The 19,411-nt window shown below is 40.5% G+C and overlaps 1 protein-coding gene and 3 pseudogenes across 1 annotated transcript; 1 reads left to right on the forward strand and 3 right to left on the reverse strand.

The window, feature by feature from the left end:
* Positions 1-4,431: 4,431 nt before the first annotated feature.
* Positions 4,432-5,349, reverse strand: LOC131461121 (transcription factor HES-1-like; annotated as a pseudogene).
* A 2,808-nt stretch (positions 5,350-8,157) lies between these two features.
* LOC131461010 (transcription factor HES-7.1-like) lies at positions 8,158-9,729 on the reverse strand. Its single transcript, XM_058631975.1, has 2 exons — positions 9,607-9,729; positions 8,158-9,490 (listed from the first exon to the last, which is right to left on the reverse strand). Exons 1-2 carry the CDS (start codon positions 9,727-9,729, stop codon positions 9,152-9,154), a joined length of 462 nt encoding a protein of 153 aa, XP_058487958.1. The 3' UTR covers positions 8,158-9,151.
* Positions 9,730-13,557: 3,828 nt separating this feature from the next.
* Positions 13,558-14,153, reverse strand: LOC131461068 (transcription factor HES-1-like; annotated as a pseudogene).
* A 3,097-nt stretch (positions 14,154-17,250) lies between these two features.
* Positions 17,251-18,923, forward strand: LOC131461019 (transcription factor HES-1-like; annotated as a pseudogene).
* Positions 18,924-19,411: the final 488 nt, after the last annotated feature.

A 19,411-nucleotide genomic window follows, 5' to 3' on the forward strand; every position in this document is an offset into this window, starting at 1 on the left:
CTGGACTGGGTAACACCAACCAATTCACAGCACATCTGGCAGCTGGTAAGAGCTTTGTTTGTTATTACTGCCAGCAGCCAGGCCACAAAGCTTCTGTGTGCCCCATACGCAAAGCTAAGGTCACCGGTGCTTGCTATGCACCACGGTTGGAGGCTCCACTGGAGACTTCTGGGGAAGGAAGACTCCAACGGTATAAAACTGTTGTCATCAATGGTCAACAAGTAACAGCCCTGTTGGACAGTGGTAGCTTCACCTCATGTATAAGGCAACATCTTGTGCCATTAGCAAGCTGTGATTACACCAGAACTGTGGACATTATGTGTGTACATGGGGATGAACATAAATACCCCACAGCAGATTTGACTGTTAGTATTAATGAACAGCCTTACATGTTAAATGCCGGTGTGGTGGAGAAATTACCAGTGGATGCCCTGCTAGGTTGGGACCTACCAGTTCTTTTGGATTTACTGCTGGAAACAGAAACACCAGTAGAAACAGACTCTGGGGAAAATGGTGGTGGTGGTGTTGTTGAGGGGAATGTTACTTGCCCAGTAATTACCCGAGCCCAGGCAAAGACTGGTGTCCCACTGCTCACCGACTCTGACAATAGTCTGTGTGAGGGTGGCACTCCAGAGCCAAAAGCTGAGGCCGCTGAAGCCCAACCTCTCTCAGACTTTGACAATAGTTTGTTCGAGGGTGGTACAAAGGGCCTAAGAAAATCCAGACGTCAACGACGCTTCGAAAAACAGCTAAGGTCAGCAGTGCCTGATAGCAAAAACCTGTTGTCTAGCACAATGTGGGATGTACCTGACAATATTTCTATGTTGCAAAGTGGAGATGACACTCTAAAAAATCTTTTTGCTAAGGTAACAAATGGAAACAGTGTGGGGGAAAAATTTATGGTTGATGAGGGGGTGTTGTACACAATTGACAATGATCACAAGCGTCTAGTAGTGCCTGTCCAATGTAGAGACATCATTATGCACCTTGCACATTCACTACCATGGGCTGGACATCTTGGTCGCCACAAAACATATCTGCGCGTCAGTTCACGTTTTTACTGGCCCTCCATGTACACTGATATTCAGAAATACTGCGCTACATGCCCCACCTGTCAGAAATCATGCACTACCCGTAAATCTGACAGAGCATTTCTGCGGCCACTTCCTGTCATTTCAATTCCATTCCGTAGAATCGCCATGGACATTGTGGGCCCTTTGCTGAAAAGCAGTGGGGGTCACCAATACATTTTGGTCGTGTGTGACTATGCTACCCGGTTCCCTGAAGCTTTTCCCCTACGCACAATCACTGCACCTGCTGTACTGCGAGCACTAGTGCAGCTCTTCTCAAGAGTGGGGATCCCAGATGAAATTCTGACCGATCAAGGGACTAATTTCACCTCCAAGTTGTCACAGCTATTTTACAAACAGCTGGGCATATCACCCATTAAAACCACGCCATACCACCCACAAACTGATGGTCTGGTGGAACGTTTTAACCAGACGTTGAAGAGGATGCTACAAAAGTTTGTTGATGACACAGGCAAGGATTGGGACCGCTGGTTGCCTTTCCTTCTCTTCGCCTACCGTGAAGTTCCCCAGGCATCAACTGGTTTCTCCCCGTTTGAACTGCTGTACGGTTGGGACGTCCAGGGGCCATTGGATCTGCTTCGAAAGCACTGGGAGGCCCCATCTTCCAACTTACATGACAGAGGGGTAGTGCAGTACGTGCTGGAAATAAGGGAGCGGTTGGCCAGATACCAGGAGGAGGCAGAGGTCAACCTGTCTGAAGCTCAGAAACATCAGAAGACCTGGTATGACCAACAGGCTCGACACCGGGAGTTCCAGCCAGGCCAGAAAGTCTTGCTGCTTCTGCCATCATCGAATAACAAACTTTTGGCCAAATGGCAGGGCCCATATGTCATTACACGGAAGATGGGCCCAGTCACGTATGAGGTACATCATCCTGAGAAGAAGAAGCCAAGGCAAAAGTACCATGTCAACCTTCTGAAGGAGTGGAAGGAGCGTCCAGCCTCCATTTCCAGCCAGGTCCTGATGGTAAGGAAGGTGGAGACAGAAGAAGAGCCGGACACAGGATTGGAAACCCTGGCAACATCTGCTTCTCCGGTGCTAACTCATCTCGAACAGCAACAAGCAACCCAACTCCTCCAGGTTTTCAAGGAGACCCCTACCTTGTTCACTGCCAACCCCGGAAAGACGTCATATGTTGAGCATGCCATCCGTTTAAAGGATGGACAACCCATACGCCAGCGTCCCTACCGGATTCCACAGCATCTGGTGGGAAAATTACAGCAGGAGGTGGAGGAGATGCTTAGACTTCAAGTGATTGAGCCATCCAACTCAGAGTGGTGTAGTCCAGTGGTCATCGTTTTCAAAAAGGATGGATCGCTGCGGATATGCATTGACTTTAGGAAGCTCAATTCCATTTCTGAGTTTGATGCCTACCCTATGCCAAGGATTGACGATTTACTGGAGAAGATCGGAGCAGCCAAGTACATCACTACCTTGGACTTGTGCAAGGGATACTGGCAAGTACCATTGGTGAGGTCATGTCGACCATATACTGCCTTCCGAACTCCAGCAGGACTTTACCAGTTTACCGTGATGCCTTTTGGACTACATGGGGCACCTGCTACATTCCAGCGATTGATGGACAAGGTACTGGAAGGTTGTGACCACTGCAGTGCTGCCTACCTGGATGATGTGGTTATCTTCAGCGACAACTGGGAGGAGCATGTGTGTGATCTAGCACTGGTCCTGGGGAAGATTCAGAAAGCTGGACTGACACTCAACCTCTCCAAGTGTGAATGGGCGAAACGGGAAACAAGTTACCTAGGATATCAACTGGGCCGAGGAGAGGTGCGCCCACAAGTGGATAAGGTTGAAGCTATCCAGAAATGCCCTCGTCCTCGAACAAAGAAAGAGGTACGGTCCTTTCTAGGATTGGCCGGATGGTACCGAAGATTTGTGCCCCAATTCGCAACCATTGCCGCCCCACTCACTGAGTTGACCCGTAAGGATCAGAAGAACCTGGTGAATTGGTCAGATGACTGTGAGGCCGCTTTCAGCACCTTGAAAGCTCACCTGTGCTCTTCCCCAGTTCTCCGGAGTCCAGACTTCAAACAGAGGTTCCTGGTGCAAGTGGATGCATCTGCCATTGGTCTAGGAGCAGTGCTAGCCCAAGGAATTCCGGGAGAGGAGTGTCCAATCTTGTACCTGAGCCGCAAGCTCCAGCCACGGGAAACAAGGTACTCCACGGTGGAAAAAGAGGGCCTTGCCATTAAATGGACACTGGAGAGCCTCAGATATTACTTATTAGGACGGGAGTTTGACTTAGAAACGGACCACCGAGCACTGACCTGGATCAACACCATGAAAGACCACAACAGTCGCCTGACTCGATGGTACCTCTCCCTCCAACCTTTCAGATTCAGCATCCGTCACCGCTCTGGGAAAATCAATGTGGTAGCAGACTGCCTTTCCAGGTTGCCGTACACTGACAACCTCCCAGAGGAGGGGGATGATGTGACGGAGTGACATCGTAACAAATGGCACACACACACACTCGCTGGTAGAGCGCAAAGCCACACACACTCGCTGGTAGAGCGCAAAGACGCACACACTCCAACACCACCCGCTGAGAGAGCGGCTGCGCACACACACACACACACACACACACACGCCGCCACACACTCACTGATAGAGCGCACAGGCAGACGCATACACATACATATTTGTAGACCGTCAAGGGTGCACACTTGCCGCTCCTACATCATCATTCTATTAACAATTAACTTGGTTCAAACTTACTTACCCCTCATCCTCAGTTTGCGTCTGCAGCATTCCAAACATTGTTCACATCAGTGGCGCACTTAAATGATGACGATGGCGGGACGCTTAGAGTGACGTCACTATTGTTTGTAGTTCTATTAATTATCTATTAATTTTGTTTATTAAAGGTGGGGGAAATGTTTATTGTGGCACGGTTAATTTGGGGAAATATTTTGGCTTTATTTTTATCTGGGTTGTTTATTATAATAATCATGCTTGTGTTAATTTATTGTGTTTTTGGGATAATTGATGTTTGGATGGGAGGGGCAGAAGACATGTATAAAGAGTGGTCTACCTCCCACTCAGGTAGAGAATATTGTGTTACAAAGGAGGTAACACCTATTTTTGCTCACTGCTATTTTGAATTACTTTTGGAAATAGCACTTTGGGACATTTCATGTTTTTCTGCGATTTTCACCTGTGATATTTTTCACTATGCATCTTGTTTTGGGCAAATAAACGGAGAGAAAACAATATCAGTCGACTACGCCATCATCTTTGGTCTCTTAAGGAGTTGCAGCAGAACCCCCGTGACACATCACAACATAACTTGTGATATGAAGTAAAACTATTAGGGAAAATTAATTTTAATCTTACAACAGATCAGTTTTATGTCCATAAAAAGGACATTTAAATATTTCCCATGTCAAAGATCAAAATGATCTAAGATAACAAATGTTATCATAACATTATATAATACCAGGATTCAATAATGGATTCATGCAACATGCATGACAAGATTTTCTCTTTCTGAACTTGAAAGATATAGTTTGTGTCATTTCCTCAGGAAATGTCAAACACACAGATACAGACTTCTGTTCATACAGAAGAACAAGTCCTTCAATTTCACTGAATTCACTTCCAGTAATCTTTGACCACTGTGGTCGTCTCACTTTGTCTGGTTGTAACTCCAGCCTGTAGGTGTCTACCAAGGCCTCCAGGGGGCGCTGTGGACTGGACTCTTGTCTTTGGTGATGCTGGTCTGGTTCGTGGAGCTCAGAGGAGAGAAGTCAGCCTCTGTCAGGTTCTTATCAGAGGAAGACTGCAGCTTGTTGAAGTTCTTCATCATCAGTCTTCTGCTGCTGTTGTTGTGCTGCTGCAGCTGTGTCAGGACACAGACTGTCATCTCCAGGATGTCTGCTTTCTCCAGCTTGGTGTCTGGCTGCTGTTTGAGGAACTCTGGACCCAGGAGAGACTTGAGCTGCTCAATGCTGCTGTTGATTCTCTCTCTGCGTAACTTCTCCACCAGAGGCTTTCTGAGCTGCAGAGAAAAGAGCAAAGTCATTAATGGACTGATTCTGGAGTAAAGTGTGAGCATGAACAAAGACAATCTGTCATGACAGAAGATGAAATGTTCTTGAATGTTCTTCAATTTACCTTGTGAGTCAGAGTCAGATGTTCCTGAGAGTTGGTCAGAGCTGCAGTGATTGTAGGTGCCATGTCTGGATCTGTGTGCTGTAGAGGTCTCTGTAGAGAATCTGATCTCTGCTGGCTTCATCCCTCCTATTTATAGTCCCACATCTCCATATGAATGTGTGGGTCTTGGTCTGACTGCACTTTCTCACACTCTCGGCCAATCAGAGAGCTGGAGGAGACAATAGGACATGTGGAGCAGTAACATACTGAATTGCTGTCAAAGCCTCGGGGACAATAGTTAGATCTCAGGGGAACAGGTGGACGACTGGGGGCTGATGGAGAGAGACTCACAGAATCTGGGAAAGTGGTGACCCTGTAGAGAGAGAAGATCTGATGCTGATCAGTGACTTTGACCGAGCACACGCTGATCATCACGTCACACACGTGTGACAATTACACTTGATGGTTAAAATAATCATAGATTTTTGTGTATCTTTCTGTTGAGTCACAGTTTTACATTTTCTGACTGCAGCACATCACATTTTTATTCTGGGTTAAAGTGTTTTCAAGTTGGAAATAAAACATTTTTGTTTTTATTTTTTTCCAGATGTGGCTCAGTCTTGTGACTTGTGTCCTGTGGTCAGTGTGAGTAGAAAGTTGCTCTCAGGTTCCCACACTCACTCCCTGTTCTGTGGTCAATGAAGCACAAAGAGACTCTGAATGGAGCTTTTGTGTTTGATCCTGGACGTGTGTTGTAGTAAAAACAGAGCCTGACGTCACCAACCATCTGGAGGGAAAGAGCCTCATTGGCTGTTTCTGACTGTCTGCAAACATTTAAATGTATATGATGACAGTTTATATGGCTGATTATTTAGTCATCTTTCACTGATGATCATATTATTTTGACTTGTCAATCATAACCGTGTCCTTGTATCAGACACATAACTTCAGGTTCATACATGAGGGTGAGAGGGTGAAGCAGCTGTTTCCTGAAGTGTGCCAAATCCCTGTGGAGAAAAGTCGACTGCTGCTGGAGTCTAGGATGATAACTGATCTGACATCTTCTTCTCTCCAGAGCTTTCCCACACTCTGTGCTTTAAACCAAATAATGCTGATCAATGACTTTGATCAGACACATGTTAATCAAACCATCACACACACACTCATGTTATAATGTGTCAAACATGAGATCAAAATAAATATTCTTAAAAAATTATATTTTAATTCTACTCGGCCCAAACCTAAAATAAAGGACCAGAAATGACACCCTTAAGAATTAAACATTGAAAACAACACAATAATGTTTCAGATGTGACAGTGTGATGCTCATTCACTCTAGTTCAAATAAAGTCAGGACAGTTTTGCTGCTGCTGTCCAGATGTAGCAGAGTCTTTTGACACGTGCCTTGTTGTCTGTGTGTGAGTAACAAGCTGAGCTCACTTTCCCACACTGACTCCCCGAGCTGTGGTCAGTCAACAACAAAGGGGACGTGTGTGGCAGATGCTGGCTGTGTGTCGTCATAGAAACACAGCCTGGAACGTCTGGAGGGAAACGATCCCATTGGCTGCCACTGGCACTTTGTACAATTTGACATCACACTGAGAAAATCCTGTCATCAAGTTTCATCAGAGTGACTTGGTGTCTCACATCAGTGTCAAACACACTTCCAGGTATAATCACTGTCTCATTGCTGACCATCAGCTGGACTGAAGTTCCTGCTCCACACGTGTGTGTGTGTGTGTGGGGGGGGGGGGGGGGTTCCTGGAGGAGGCACCTGTTTCATAAAGTGTGCCAAATCCCTGTGGAGGATTATTCTGCTGCTGCTGGACATGATGTCACTCACACTCAGCTCCAACCTCCTTCATCTCTCAAACACTTGTTCTGTTCTCACTGTTCTGACGTCTGTACATTCATCCCTGATTTTGACTAAAAAAACAAACCAAATGTAAATACACTGCCCATTTATATAAATAAAAATGGTTTGAAACCAGTTCTTCATTTCAGAGCCAGTGTCTCAGGTCAAAGGTCAGGATCTATTGTCCCACAGGACTCTGTGAGTGAGTTTCCTCTGGTTTCCCACACTCTGTCCTTTCACTGCACAACAATAGAAGTGTGTCCTATTATAGGTCACATTAGACACAGTGTGTGACCTCTTTAAAGGTCACATTAAAAAAGCTTTACATTAAGACACACAGCTGGAATCTCAAGAGGCTGTTGCAGCGAGAGATGTGTTTGTTAAATGTACAGTTTCTCCTTCAGGTTGATGATGTCACTTCCTGCAGATAAAGAGAGTGAGCAAACTTCACCACACATATTTACACATAAACTAATAGGATTCTTTTTTAACTACTGGAATGGTGATAGATAGACTTTTGATCATTCATGCAGTATTTATATATTATTTTAATTATTAATATATCAGTAATAAGAGTAAAGTAATGTTCTCTTAGGAAGTTAGCATAGGTAAATTTAAATTCTGATGAAAATGATTTCATTAATCATCAAATATTGATTCTGCTTGACAGATAATTGATGAATAATGTATGATTTTCTCTGTACATTAATTTACATAATCCCAAAATTCTACATTAAAATCGCCACATATTTAGAAAATGTCAAGGTCCCATAGTTACTTTAGATTTATTTCTAAATACTGAGTTTTTCTTTCTTTAAAGTGTCAGTAAACTGTCAGATTATGATTCAGTCACTGACCTTCAGATTATAGAACATTATCATTGAAGTGAAAGACATTTAAAGCAGATGTTTATAGTTTCTTATCTTCATCATTATATAGAGGAGAAATGTAAACAAAGAGCAAGTAAACAATATTTTCATCAGACAGTGTTTGTTTATTCAATAAACAACAGGTGTAAACAGTTCAACTCCAGGTGATGATGCATCACAACAACAACTTGTAGGTTTCTACAAGACACACTGTACTCTGAGAGAGTCAAGGAACAAGAGTCTTTATAAAAGACAAACAGGTAAAAGTATCTGAGGACACAGTTCTCACTGTACTTTCACTCTTTTTTACAAATGGATTAAAGGTTTGCTCTTCATAAATAAAAGCAAAAATACTCAAAGCACTTTACGTAAGACAACATTATTCTCAGTGATCAGAAACTTCAGCTGATCCTGAAAATAATAAAGTCATATTGTCACAATAAAACTGTGACATTAAAGTGAAACTTTTACAATAAAAGTTCAAACATATTGATCTGCAACAGATCAGGTTTCAATAATCACATCAAATGATCTGCAGTAAACAATGACAACATGTCCCAAAAAAGGACAATAACTCAACAATTGATCAACATGATCAAAACTATTCAAGAGGTAACAAACATCACAGTAAACATGAAGATATGAAGCAACACTTTTAGAAAAAGTGATCTTGATCTTACAACAGATCAGTTTATGTCCATAAAAAGGACATTTAAATATTTCTCATGTCAATAATCAATATGATCCATGTCCAAAAAAGAACTGATTAACATGGATAAAATTATTCAAACATCACAACATAACTTGTGATATGAAGTAAAACTATTAGGGAAAATTAATTTTAATCTTACAACAGATCAGTTTTATGTCCATAAAAAGGACATTTAAATATTTCCCATGTCAAAGATCAAAATGATCTAAGATAACAAATGTTATCATAACATTATATAATACCAGTACATGAAGTAGACTGAGGTATAATAATAACAATTGCTGCTGCAATCAGATTGGATTCATGCAACATGCATGACAAGATGTTCTCTTTCTGAACTTGAAAGATATAGTTTGTGTCATTTCCTCAGGAAATGTCAAACACACAGATACAGACTTCTGTTCATACAGAAGAACAAGTCCTTCAATTTCACTGAATTCACTTCCAGTAATCTTTGACCACTGTGGTCGTCTCACTTTGTCTGGTTGTAACTCCAGCCTGTAGGTGTCTACCAAGGCCTCCAGGGGGCGCTGTGGACTGGACTCTTGTCTTTGGTGATGCTGGTCTGGTTCGTGGAGCTCAGAGGAGAGAAGTCAGCCTCTGTCAGGTTCTTATCAGAGGAAGACTGCAGCTTGTTGAAGTTCTTCATCATCAGTCTTCTGCTGCTGTTGTTGTGCTGCTGCAGCAGCTGTGTCAGGACACAAACTGTCATCTCCAGGATGTCTGCTTTCTCCAGCTTGGAGTCTGGCTGCTGTTTGAGGAACTCTGGACCCAGGAGAGACTTGAGCTGCTCAATGCTGCTGTTGATTCTCTCTCTGCGTAACTTCTCCACCAGAGGCTTTCTGAGCTGCAGAGAAAAGAGCAAAGTCATTAATGGACTGATTCTGGAGTAAAATGTGAGCATGAACAAAGACAATCTGTCATGACAGAAGATGAAATGTTCTTGAATGTTCTTCAATTTACCTTGTGAGTCAGAGTCAGATGTTCCTGAGAGTTGGTCAGAGCTGCAGTGATTGTAGGTGCCATGTCTGGATCTGTGTGCTGTAGAGGTCTCTGTAGAGAGAATCTGATCTCTGCTGGCTTCATCCCTCCTATTTATAGTCCCACATCTCCATATGAATGTGTGGGTCTTGGTCTGACTGCACTTTCTCACACTCTCGGCCAATCAGAGAGCTGGAGGAGACAATAGGACATGTGGAGCAGTAACATACTGAATTGCTGTCAAAGCCTCGGGGACAATAGTTAGATCTCAGGGGAACAGGTGGACGACTGGGGGCTGATGGAGAGAGACTCACAGAATCTGGGAAAGTGGTGACCCTGTAGAGAGAGAAGATCTGATGCTGATCAGTGACTTTGACCGAGCACACGCTGATCATCACGTCACACACGTGTGACAATTACACTTGATGGTTAAAATAATAATAGATTGTTGTGTATCTTTCTGTTGAGTCACAGTTTTACATTTACTGACTGCAGCACATCACATTTTTATTCAAGGTTAAAGTATAGTTCAAGTTGGAAATAAATTTTTTTTGTGTTTTTAGATATGTTTTTATTATTTTATTATATTATTAAGGTAGTAAGGTAGGGCAAATAAACATTCTTTATAACAGTGACCATGCTAGTGTCCAGATGTGACTTGTGTCCTGTGGTCAGTGTGAGTAGAAAGTTGCTCTCAGGTTCCCACACTCACTCCCTGTTCTGTGGTCAATGAAGCACAAAGAGACTCTGAATGGAGCTTTTGTGTTTGATCCTGGACGTGTGTTGTAGTAAAAACAGAGCCTGACGTCACCAACCATCTGGAGGGAAAGAGCCTCATTGGCTGTTTCTGACTGTCTGCAAACATTTAAATGTATATGATGACAGTTTATATGGCAGATTATTTAGTCATCTTTCACTGATGATCACATTATTTTGACTTGTCAATCATAACCGTGTCCTTGTATCAGACACATAACTTCAGATTCATACATGAGGGTGAGAGGGTGAAGCAGCTGTTTCCTGAAGTGTGCCAAATCCCTGTGGAGAAAAGTCGACTGCTGCTGGAGTCAAGGATGATAACTGATCTGACATCTTCTTCTCTCCAGAGCTTTCCCACACTCTGTGCTTTAAACCAAATAATGCTGATCAATGACTTTGATCAGACACATGTTAATCAAACCATCACACACACACTCATGTTATAGTGTAACAAACATGAGATCAAAATAAATATTCTTAAAAAATTATATTTGAATTCTACTCGGCCCAAACCTAAAATAAAGGACCAGAAATGACACCCTTTAAAAATTAAACATTGAAAACAACACAATAATGTTTCAGATGTGACAGTGTGATGCTCATTCACTCTAGTTCAAATAAAGTCAGGACAGTTTTGCTGCTGCTGTCCAGATGTAGCAGAGTCTTTTGACACGTGCCTTGTTGTCTGTGTGTGAGTAACAAGCTGAGCTCACTTTCCCACACTGACTCCCCGAGCTGTGGTCAGTCAACAACAAAGGGACGTGTGTGGCAGATGCTGGCTGTGTGTCGTCATAGAAACACAGCCTGGAACGTCTGGAGGGAAACGATCCCATTGGCTGCCACTGACACTTTGTACAATTTGACATCACACTGAGAAAATCCTGTCATCAAGTTTCATCAGAGTGACTTGGTGTCTCACATCAGTGTCAAACACACTTCCAGGTATAATCACTGTCTCATTGCTGACCATCAGCTGGACTGAAGTTCCTGCTCCACGTGTGTGTGTGTGTGGGGGGGGGGGGGTTCCTGGAGGAGACACCTGTTTCATAAAGTGTGCCAAATCCCTGTGGAGGATTATTCTGCTGCTGCTGGACATGATGTCACTCACACTCAGCTCCAACCTCCTTCATCTCTCAAACACTTGTTCTGTTCTCACTGTTCTGACGTCTGTACATTCATCCCTGATTTTGACTAAAAAAACAAACCAAATGTAAATACACTGCCCATTTATATATAAAAAAATGGTTTGAAACCAGTTCTTCATTTCAGAGCCAGTGTCTCAGGTCAAAGGTCAGGATCTATTGTCCCACAGGACTCTGTGAGTGAGTTTCCTCTGGTTTCCCACACTCTGTCCTTTCACTGCACAACAATAGAAGTGTGTCCTATTATAGGTCACATTAGACACAGTGTGTGACCTCTTTAAAGGTCACATTAAAAAAAGCTTTACATTAAGACACACAGCTGGAATCTCCAGAGGATGTTGCAGTGAGAGATGTGTTTGTTAAATGTACAGTTTCTCCTTCAGGTTGATGATGTCACTTCCTGCAGATAAAGAGAGCGAGCAAACTTCACCAAACATATTTACACATAAACTAATAGGATTCTTTTTTAACTACTGGAATGGTGATAGATAGACTTTTGATCATTCATGCAGTATTTATATATTATTTTAATTATTAATATATCAGTAATAAGAGTAAAGTAATGTTCTCTTAGGAAGTTAGCATAGGTAAATTTAAATTATGATGAAAATTATTTCATTAATCATCAAATATTGATTCTGCTTGACAGATTATTGATGAATAATGTATGATTTTCTCTGTACATTAATTTACATAATCCCAAAATTCTACATTAAAATCGCCACATATTTAGAAAATGTCAAGGTCCCATAGTTACTTTAGATTTATTTCTAAATAATGAGTTTTTCTTTCTTTAAAGTGTCAGTAAACTGTCAGATTATGATTCAGTCACTGACCTTCAGATTATAGAACATTATCATTGAAGTGAAAGACATTTAAAGCAGATGTTTATAGTTTCTTATCTTCATCATTATATAGAGGAGAAATGTAAATAAAGAGCAAGTAAACAATATTGTCATCAGACAGTGTTTGTTTATTCAATAAACAAGTGTAAACAGTTCAACTCCAGGTGATGATGCATCACAACAACAACTTGTAGATTTCTACAAGACACACTGTACTCTGAGAGAGTCAAGGAACAAGAGTCTTTATAAAAGACAAACAGGTAAAAGTATCTGAGGACACAGTTCTCACTGTACTTTCACTCTTTTTACAAATGGATTAAAGGTTTGCTCTTCATAAATAAAAGCAAAAATACTCAAAGCACTTTACGTAAGACAACATTATTCTCAGTGATCAGAAACTTCAGCTGATCCTGAAAATAATAAAGTCATATTGTCACAATAAAACTGTGACATTAAAGTGAAACTTTTACAATAAAAGTTCAAACATGTTGATCTGCAACAGATCAGGTTTCAATAATCACATCAAATGATCTGCAGTAAACAATGACAACATGTCCCAAAAAAGGACAATAACTCAACAATTGATCAACATGATCAAAACTATTCAAGAGGTAACAAACATCACAGGAAACATGAAGATATGAAGCAACACTTTTAGAAAAAGTGATCTTGATCTTACAACAGATCAGTTTTATGTCCATAAAAAAGACATTTAAATGTTCTCATGTCAATAATCAATATGATCCATGTCCAAAAAAGGACAAATAATTAACAGTTGATTAACATGGACAAAATTATTCAAACATCACAACATAAATTGTGATATGAAGTAAAACTATTAGGGAAAATTAATTTTAATCTTATAACAGATCAGTTTTATGTCCATAAAAAGGACATTTAAATATTTCCCATGTCAAAGATCAAAATGATCTGAGATAACAAATGTTATAATACCAGTATTTGAAGTAGACTGAGGTATAATAATAATAATTGCTGCTGCAATCAGATTGGATTCATGCAACATGCATGACAAGATGTTCTCTTTCTGAACTTGAAAGATATAGTTTGTGTCATTTCCTCAGGAAATGTCAAACACACAGATATAGACTTCTGTTCATACAGAAGAACAAGTCCTTCAATTTCACTGAATTCACTTCCAGTAATCTTTGACCACTGTGGTCGTCTGGTTGTAACTCCAGTCTGTAGGTGTCTACCACGGCCTCCAGGGGGCGCTGTGGACTGGACTCTTGTCTTTGATGATGCTGGTCTGGTCCATGGAGCTCAGAGGAGAGAAGTCAGCCTCTGTCAGGTTCTTATCAGAGGAAGACTGCAGCTTGTTGAAGTTCTTCATCGTCAGTCTTCTCTGCTGTTGATTGTGCTGCTGCAGCTGTGTCAGGACACAGACTGTCATCTCCAGGATGTCTGCTTTCTCCAGCTTGGAGTCTGGCTGCTGTTTGAGGAACTCTGGACCCAGGAGAGACTTGAGCTGCTCAATGCTGCTGTTGATTCTCTCTCTGCGTAACTTCTCCACCAGAGGCTTTCTGAGCTGCAGAGAAAAGAGCAAAGTCATTAATGGACTGATTCTGGAGTAAAGTGTGAGCATGAACAAAGACAATCTGTCATGACAGAAGATGAAATGTTCTTGAATGTTCTTCAATTTACCTTGTGAGTCAGAGTCAGATGTTCCTGAGAGTTGGTCAGAGCTGCAGTGATTGTAGGTGCCATGTCTGGATCTGTGTGCTGTAGAGGTCTCTGTAGAGAATCTGATCTCTGCTGGCTTCATCCCTCCTATTTATAGTCCCACATCTCCATATGAATGTGTGGGTCTTGGTCTGACTGCACTTTCTCACACTCTCGGCCAATCAGAGAGCTGGAGGAGACAATAGGACATGTGGAGCAGTAACATACTGAATTGCTGTCAAAGCCTCGGGGACAATAGTTAGATCTCAGGGGAACAGGTGGACGACTGGGGGCTGATGGAGAGAGACTCACAGAATCTGGGAAAGTGGTGACCCTGTAGAGAGAGAAGATCTGATGCTGATCAGTGACTTTGACCGAGCACACGCTGATCATCACGTCACACACGTGTGACAATTACACTTGATGGTTAAAATAATCATAGATTTTTGTGTATCTTTCTGTTGAGTCACAGTTTTACATTTACTGACTGCAGCACATCACATTTTTATTCTAGGTTAAAGTGTAGTTCAAGTTGGAAATAAAACATTTTTGTTTTTATTTTTTTCCAGATGTGGATCAGTCTTGTGACTTGTGTCCTGTGGTCAGTGTGAGTAGAAAGTTGCTCTCAGGTTCCCACACTCACTCCCTGTTCTGTGGTCAATGAAGCACAAAGAGACTCTGAATGGAGCTTTTGTGTTTGATCCTGGACGTGTGTTGTAGTAAAAACAGAGCCTGACGTCACCAACCATCTGGAGGGAAAGAGCCTCATTGGCTGTTTCTGACTATCTGCAAACATTTAAATGTATATGATGACAGTTTATATGGCAGATTATTTAGTCATCTTTCACTGATGATCACATTATTTTGACTTGTCAATCATAACCGTGTCCTTGTATCAGTCACATAACTTCAGATTCATACATGAGGGTGAGAGGGTGAAGCAGCTGTTTTCTGAAGTGTGCCAAATCCCTGTGGAGAAAAGCTGATTACTGCTGGAGTCAAGGATGATAACTGATCTGACCTTTTCTTCTCTCCATAACTCTCCCACACTTTTTTTTAACTAAATGATGGGGACTTTTGAGGTTTCTGTAAGGTGAAGTCATATAACTTCACTACAACATTGATCAGCCATGTTGGTCTTTGCTAGTTATGTACTGTATGTGCTGTACATTTTAAACCAAAAGGCTGGTTTTGCCCAAATCAAAAGATATCAAACTAAAAGAGAAAAAAGTAAAGTTAGGTCCTAATCAGAACTAATACAATCATATTTGAATTTATATAACTCATCACTTTTAAATAACTTGTAATATTTTGTTATTTATATTGTAAGTATTTGACTCATTTGGAATGTAATTTTTTTTTTTCAGTGGTTTGTTCTCACTGGTGAAATATTGTGTATTTTAAATGCAATAATATTGCAGTTCTTCAGAAAATGGTGAAAAAAACATCTATTGAAATAGTGAAGTGTGCTTTAACGGAATGTGGTAGTTAAAGGGTAGTTTTTTTTAAATTGAGACAGCTCAAGAGGTTCCCATTTTGAAAGTGTGTCTCTCTGAATGACTGTGTCCTGAGGACAAAGGTTTGGATCTTTTGTCCCACAGGACTCTGTGAGTGTGTTTCCTCTGCTTTCCCACACTCTGTCCTTTCACGTCTTCCCTTGGCACAACAATAGACGTGTGTCCTTTTATCCAACACATAATCTCTGCGGCACAATGTCAGACCTCTGCCCCACAGAGACACACTTTCAAAGGGATCAACTCCCAAAATAGGAATGTCATCATGTATCAAATTAAAAATGTTTTTCGTGATAACAAATTGAACCTCAGAATGTACATTTTTCATTCTGAGCCGATTGGAAATATGTATGTGTTGTATTTATAAAGCACTTTTCTAGTGTCCAATTATCATCTGTATGATTTTAGACTGTAGGAAGAAACTAAAGTACAGAGAAAACCCACACACATACAAGGAGAACATACAACAGATCTGGTGGCTTCAAGGCAACAGAGCTACCATTTAAAATTGTACAATGAATACAATTGATTGTTTAAAGTATTTAATTAAATGAAGAAATACTGATTGTATAAAAAATTATAGGACTACATTTTAATGAACCTCAAACGTTCCCTTTTGATTCAGACAAAGATGTCATTTAGTTAAAAAAAAAAAAAAAAAAAAGTGTGGGAAAGCTCTGGAGAGAAGAAAAGGTCAGATCAGTTATCATCCTTGACTCCACCAGTAATCAACTTTTCTCCACAGGGATTTGGCACACTTCAGAAAACAGCTGCTTCACCCTCTCACCCTCATGTATGAATCTGATACAAGGACACAGTTATAACTGATCAGTCGGGATGTGTGATCATAATTGAAAGATGAGTAAATAATCTGCCATGTTAACTGAACTGTCTCTGTAAGATAAACTGTTATCATATACATTTAAATGTTTGCAGACAGTCAGAAACAGCCAATGAGGCTCTTTCCCTCCAGATGGTTGGTGACGTCAGGCTCTGTTTTTACTACAACACACGTCCAGGATCAAACACAAAAGCTCCATTCAGAGTCTCTTTGTGCTTCATTGACCACAGAACAGGGAGTGAGTGTGGGAACCTGAGAGCAACTTTCTACTCACACTGACCACAGGACACAAGTCAAATCTGGACACTAGCATGGTCACTGTTATAAAGAATGTGTATTTGCCCTACCTTACTACCTTAATAATATAATAAAATAATAAAAACATATCTAAAAACACAAAAATGTTTTATTTACAACTTGAACTACACTTTAACCTAGAATAAAAATGTGATGTGCTGCAGTCAGAAAATGTAAAACTGTGACTCAACAGAAAGATACACAACAATCTATGATTATTTTAACCATCAAGTGTAATTGTCACACGTGTGTGACGTGATGATCAGCGTGTGCTCGGTCAAAGTCACTGATCAGCATCAGATCTTCTCTCTCTACAGGGTCACCACTTTCCCAGATTCTGTGAGTCTCTCTCCATCAGCCCCCAGTCGTCCACCTGTTCCCCTGAGATCTAACTATTGTCCCCGAGGCTTTGACAGCATTTCAGTATGTTACTGCTCCACATGTCCTATTGTCTCCTCCAGCTCTCTGATTGGCCGAGAGTGTGAGAAAGTGCAGTCAGACCAAGACCCACACATTCATATGGAGATGTGGGACTATAAATAGGAGGGATGAAGCCAGCAGAGATCAGGTTCTCTACAGAGACCTCTACAGCACACAGATCCAGACATGGCACCTACAATCACTGCAGCTCTGACCAACTCTCAGGAACATCTGACTCTGACTCACAAGGTAAATTGAAGAACATTCAAGAACATTTCATCTTCTGTCATGACAGATTGTCTTTGTTCATGCTCACACTTTACTCCAGAATCAGTCCATTAATGACTTTGCTCTTTTCTCTGCAGCTCAGAAAGCCTCTGGTGGAGAAGTTACGCAGAGAGAGAATCAACAGCAGCATTGAGCAGCTCAAGTCTCTCCTGGGTCCAGAGTTCCTCAAACAGCAGCCAGACACCAAGCTGGAGAAAGCAGACATCCTGGAGATGACAGTCTGTGTCCTGACACAGCTGCAGCAGCACAATCAACAGCAGAGAAGACTGATGATGAAGAACTTCAACAAGCTGCAGTCTTCCTCTGATAAGAACCTGACAGAGGCTGACTTCTCTCCTCTGGGCTCCACGGACCAGACCAGCATCACCAAAGACAAGAGTCCAGTCCACAGCGCCCCCTGGAGGCCGTGGTAGACACCTACAGACTGGAGTTACAACCAGACAAAGTGAGACGACCACAGTGGTCAAAGATTACTGGAAGTGAATTCAGTGAAATTGAAGGACTTGTTCTTCTGTATGAACAGAAGTCTGTATCTGTGTGTTTGACATTTCCTGAGGAAATGACACAAACTATATCTTTCAAGTTCAGAAAGAAAACATCTTGTCATGCATGTTGCATGAATCCAATCTGATTGCAGCAGCAATTATTATTATTATACCTCAGTCTACTTCATGTACTGGTATTATATAATGTTATGATAACATTTGTTATCTTAGATCATTTTGATCTTTGACATGGGAAATATTTAAATGTCCTTTTTATGGACATAAAACTGATCTGTTGTAAGATTAAAATTAATTTTCCCTAATAGTTTTACTTCATATCACAAGTTATGTTGTGATGTTTGAATAATTTTATCCATGTTAATCAGTTCTTTTTTGGACATGGATCATATTGATTATTGACATGAGAAATATTTAAATGTCCTTTTTATGGACATAAACTGATCTGTTGTAAGATCAAGATCACTTTTTCTAAAAGTGTTGCTTCATATCTTCATGTTTACTGTGATGTTTGTTACCTCTTGAATAGTTTTGATCATGTTGATCAATTGTTGAGTTATTGTCCTTTTTTGGGACATGTTGTCATTGTTTACTGCAGATCATTTGATGTGATTATTGAAACCTGATCTGTTGCAGATCAATATGTTTGAACTTTTATTGTAAAAGTTTCACTTTAATGTCACAGTTTTATTGTGACAATATGACTTTATTATTTTCAGGATCAGCTGAAGTTTCTGATCACTGAGAATAATGTTGTCTTACGTAAAGTGCTTTTATTTATGAAGAGCAAACTTTTAATCCATTTGTAAAAAGAGTGAAAGTACAGTGAGAACTGTGTCCTCAGATACTTTTACCTGTTTGTCTTTTATAAAGACTCTTGTTCCTTGACTCTCTCAGAGTACAGTGTGTCTTGTAGAAACCTACAAGTTGTTGTTGTGATGCATCATCACCTGGAGTTGAACTGTTTACACTTGTTGTTTATTGAATAAACAAACACTGTCTGATGAAAATATTGTTTACTTGCTCTTTGTTTACATTTCTCCTCTATATGATGATGAAGATAAGAAACTATAAACATCTGCTTTAAATGTCTTTCACTTCAATGATAATGTTCTATAATCTGAAGGTCAGTGACTGAATCATAATCTGACAGTTTACTGACACTTAGAAATAATTTATTTCTAAGAAATAAATCTAAAGTAACTATGGGACCTTGACATTTTCTAAATATGTGGCGATTTTAATGTAGAATTTGGGGATTATGTAAATTAATTTACAGAGAAAATCATACATTATTCATCAATTATCTGTCAAGCTAAATCAATATTTGTTGATTTATGAAATCATTTTCATCATAATTTAAATGTACCTATGCTAACTTCCTAAGAGAACATTAATTTACTCTTATTACTGATATATTAATAATTAAAATACTATATAAATACTACATGATTGATCAAAAGTCTATCTATCACCATTCCAGTAGTTAAAAAAGAAT

The sequence above is a fragment of the Solea solea genome, chromosome 6 (assembly GCF_958295425.1).
Source record: "Solea solea chromosome 6, fSolSol10.1, whole genome shotgun sequence".
Classification (NCBI taxonomy): Eukaryota; Metazoa; Chordata; class Actinopteri; order Pleuronectiformes; family Soleidae; genus Solea; species Solea solea.

What these genes read in the sequence shown, in the direction of transcription:
- LOC131461010 (XM_058631975.1), bottom strand. Translation starts at nt 9,729, where the DNA reads ATGAAGCCAGCAGAGATCAGATTCTCTCTACAGAGACCTCTACAGCAC. An exon ending in ATCTGACTCTGACTCACAAG is followed by an intron (nt 9,491 to 9,606) that starts GTAAATTGAAGA and finishes TTTTCTCTGCAG; the next exon opens with CTCAGAAAGCCTCTGGTGGA.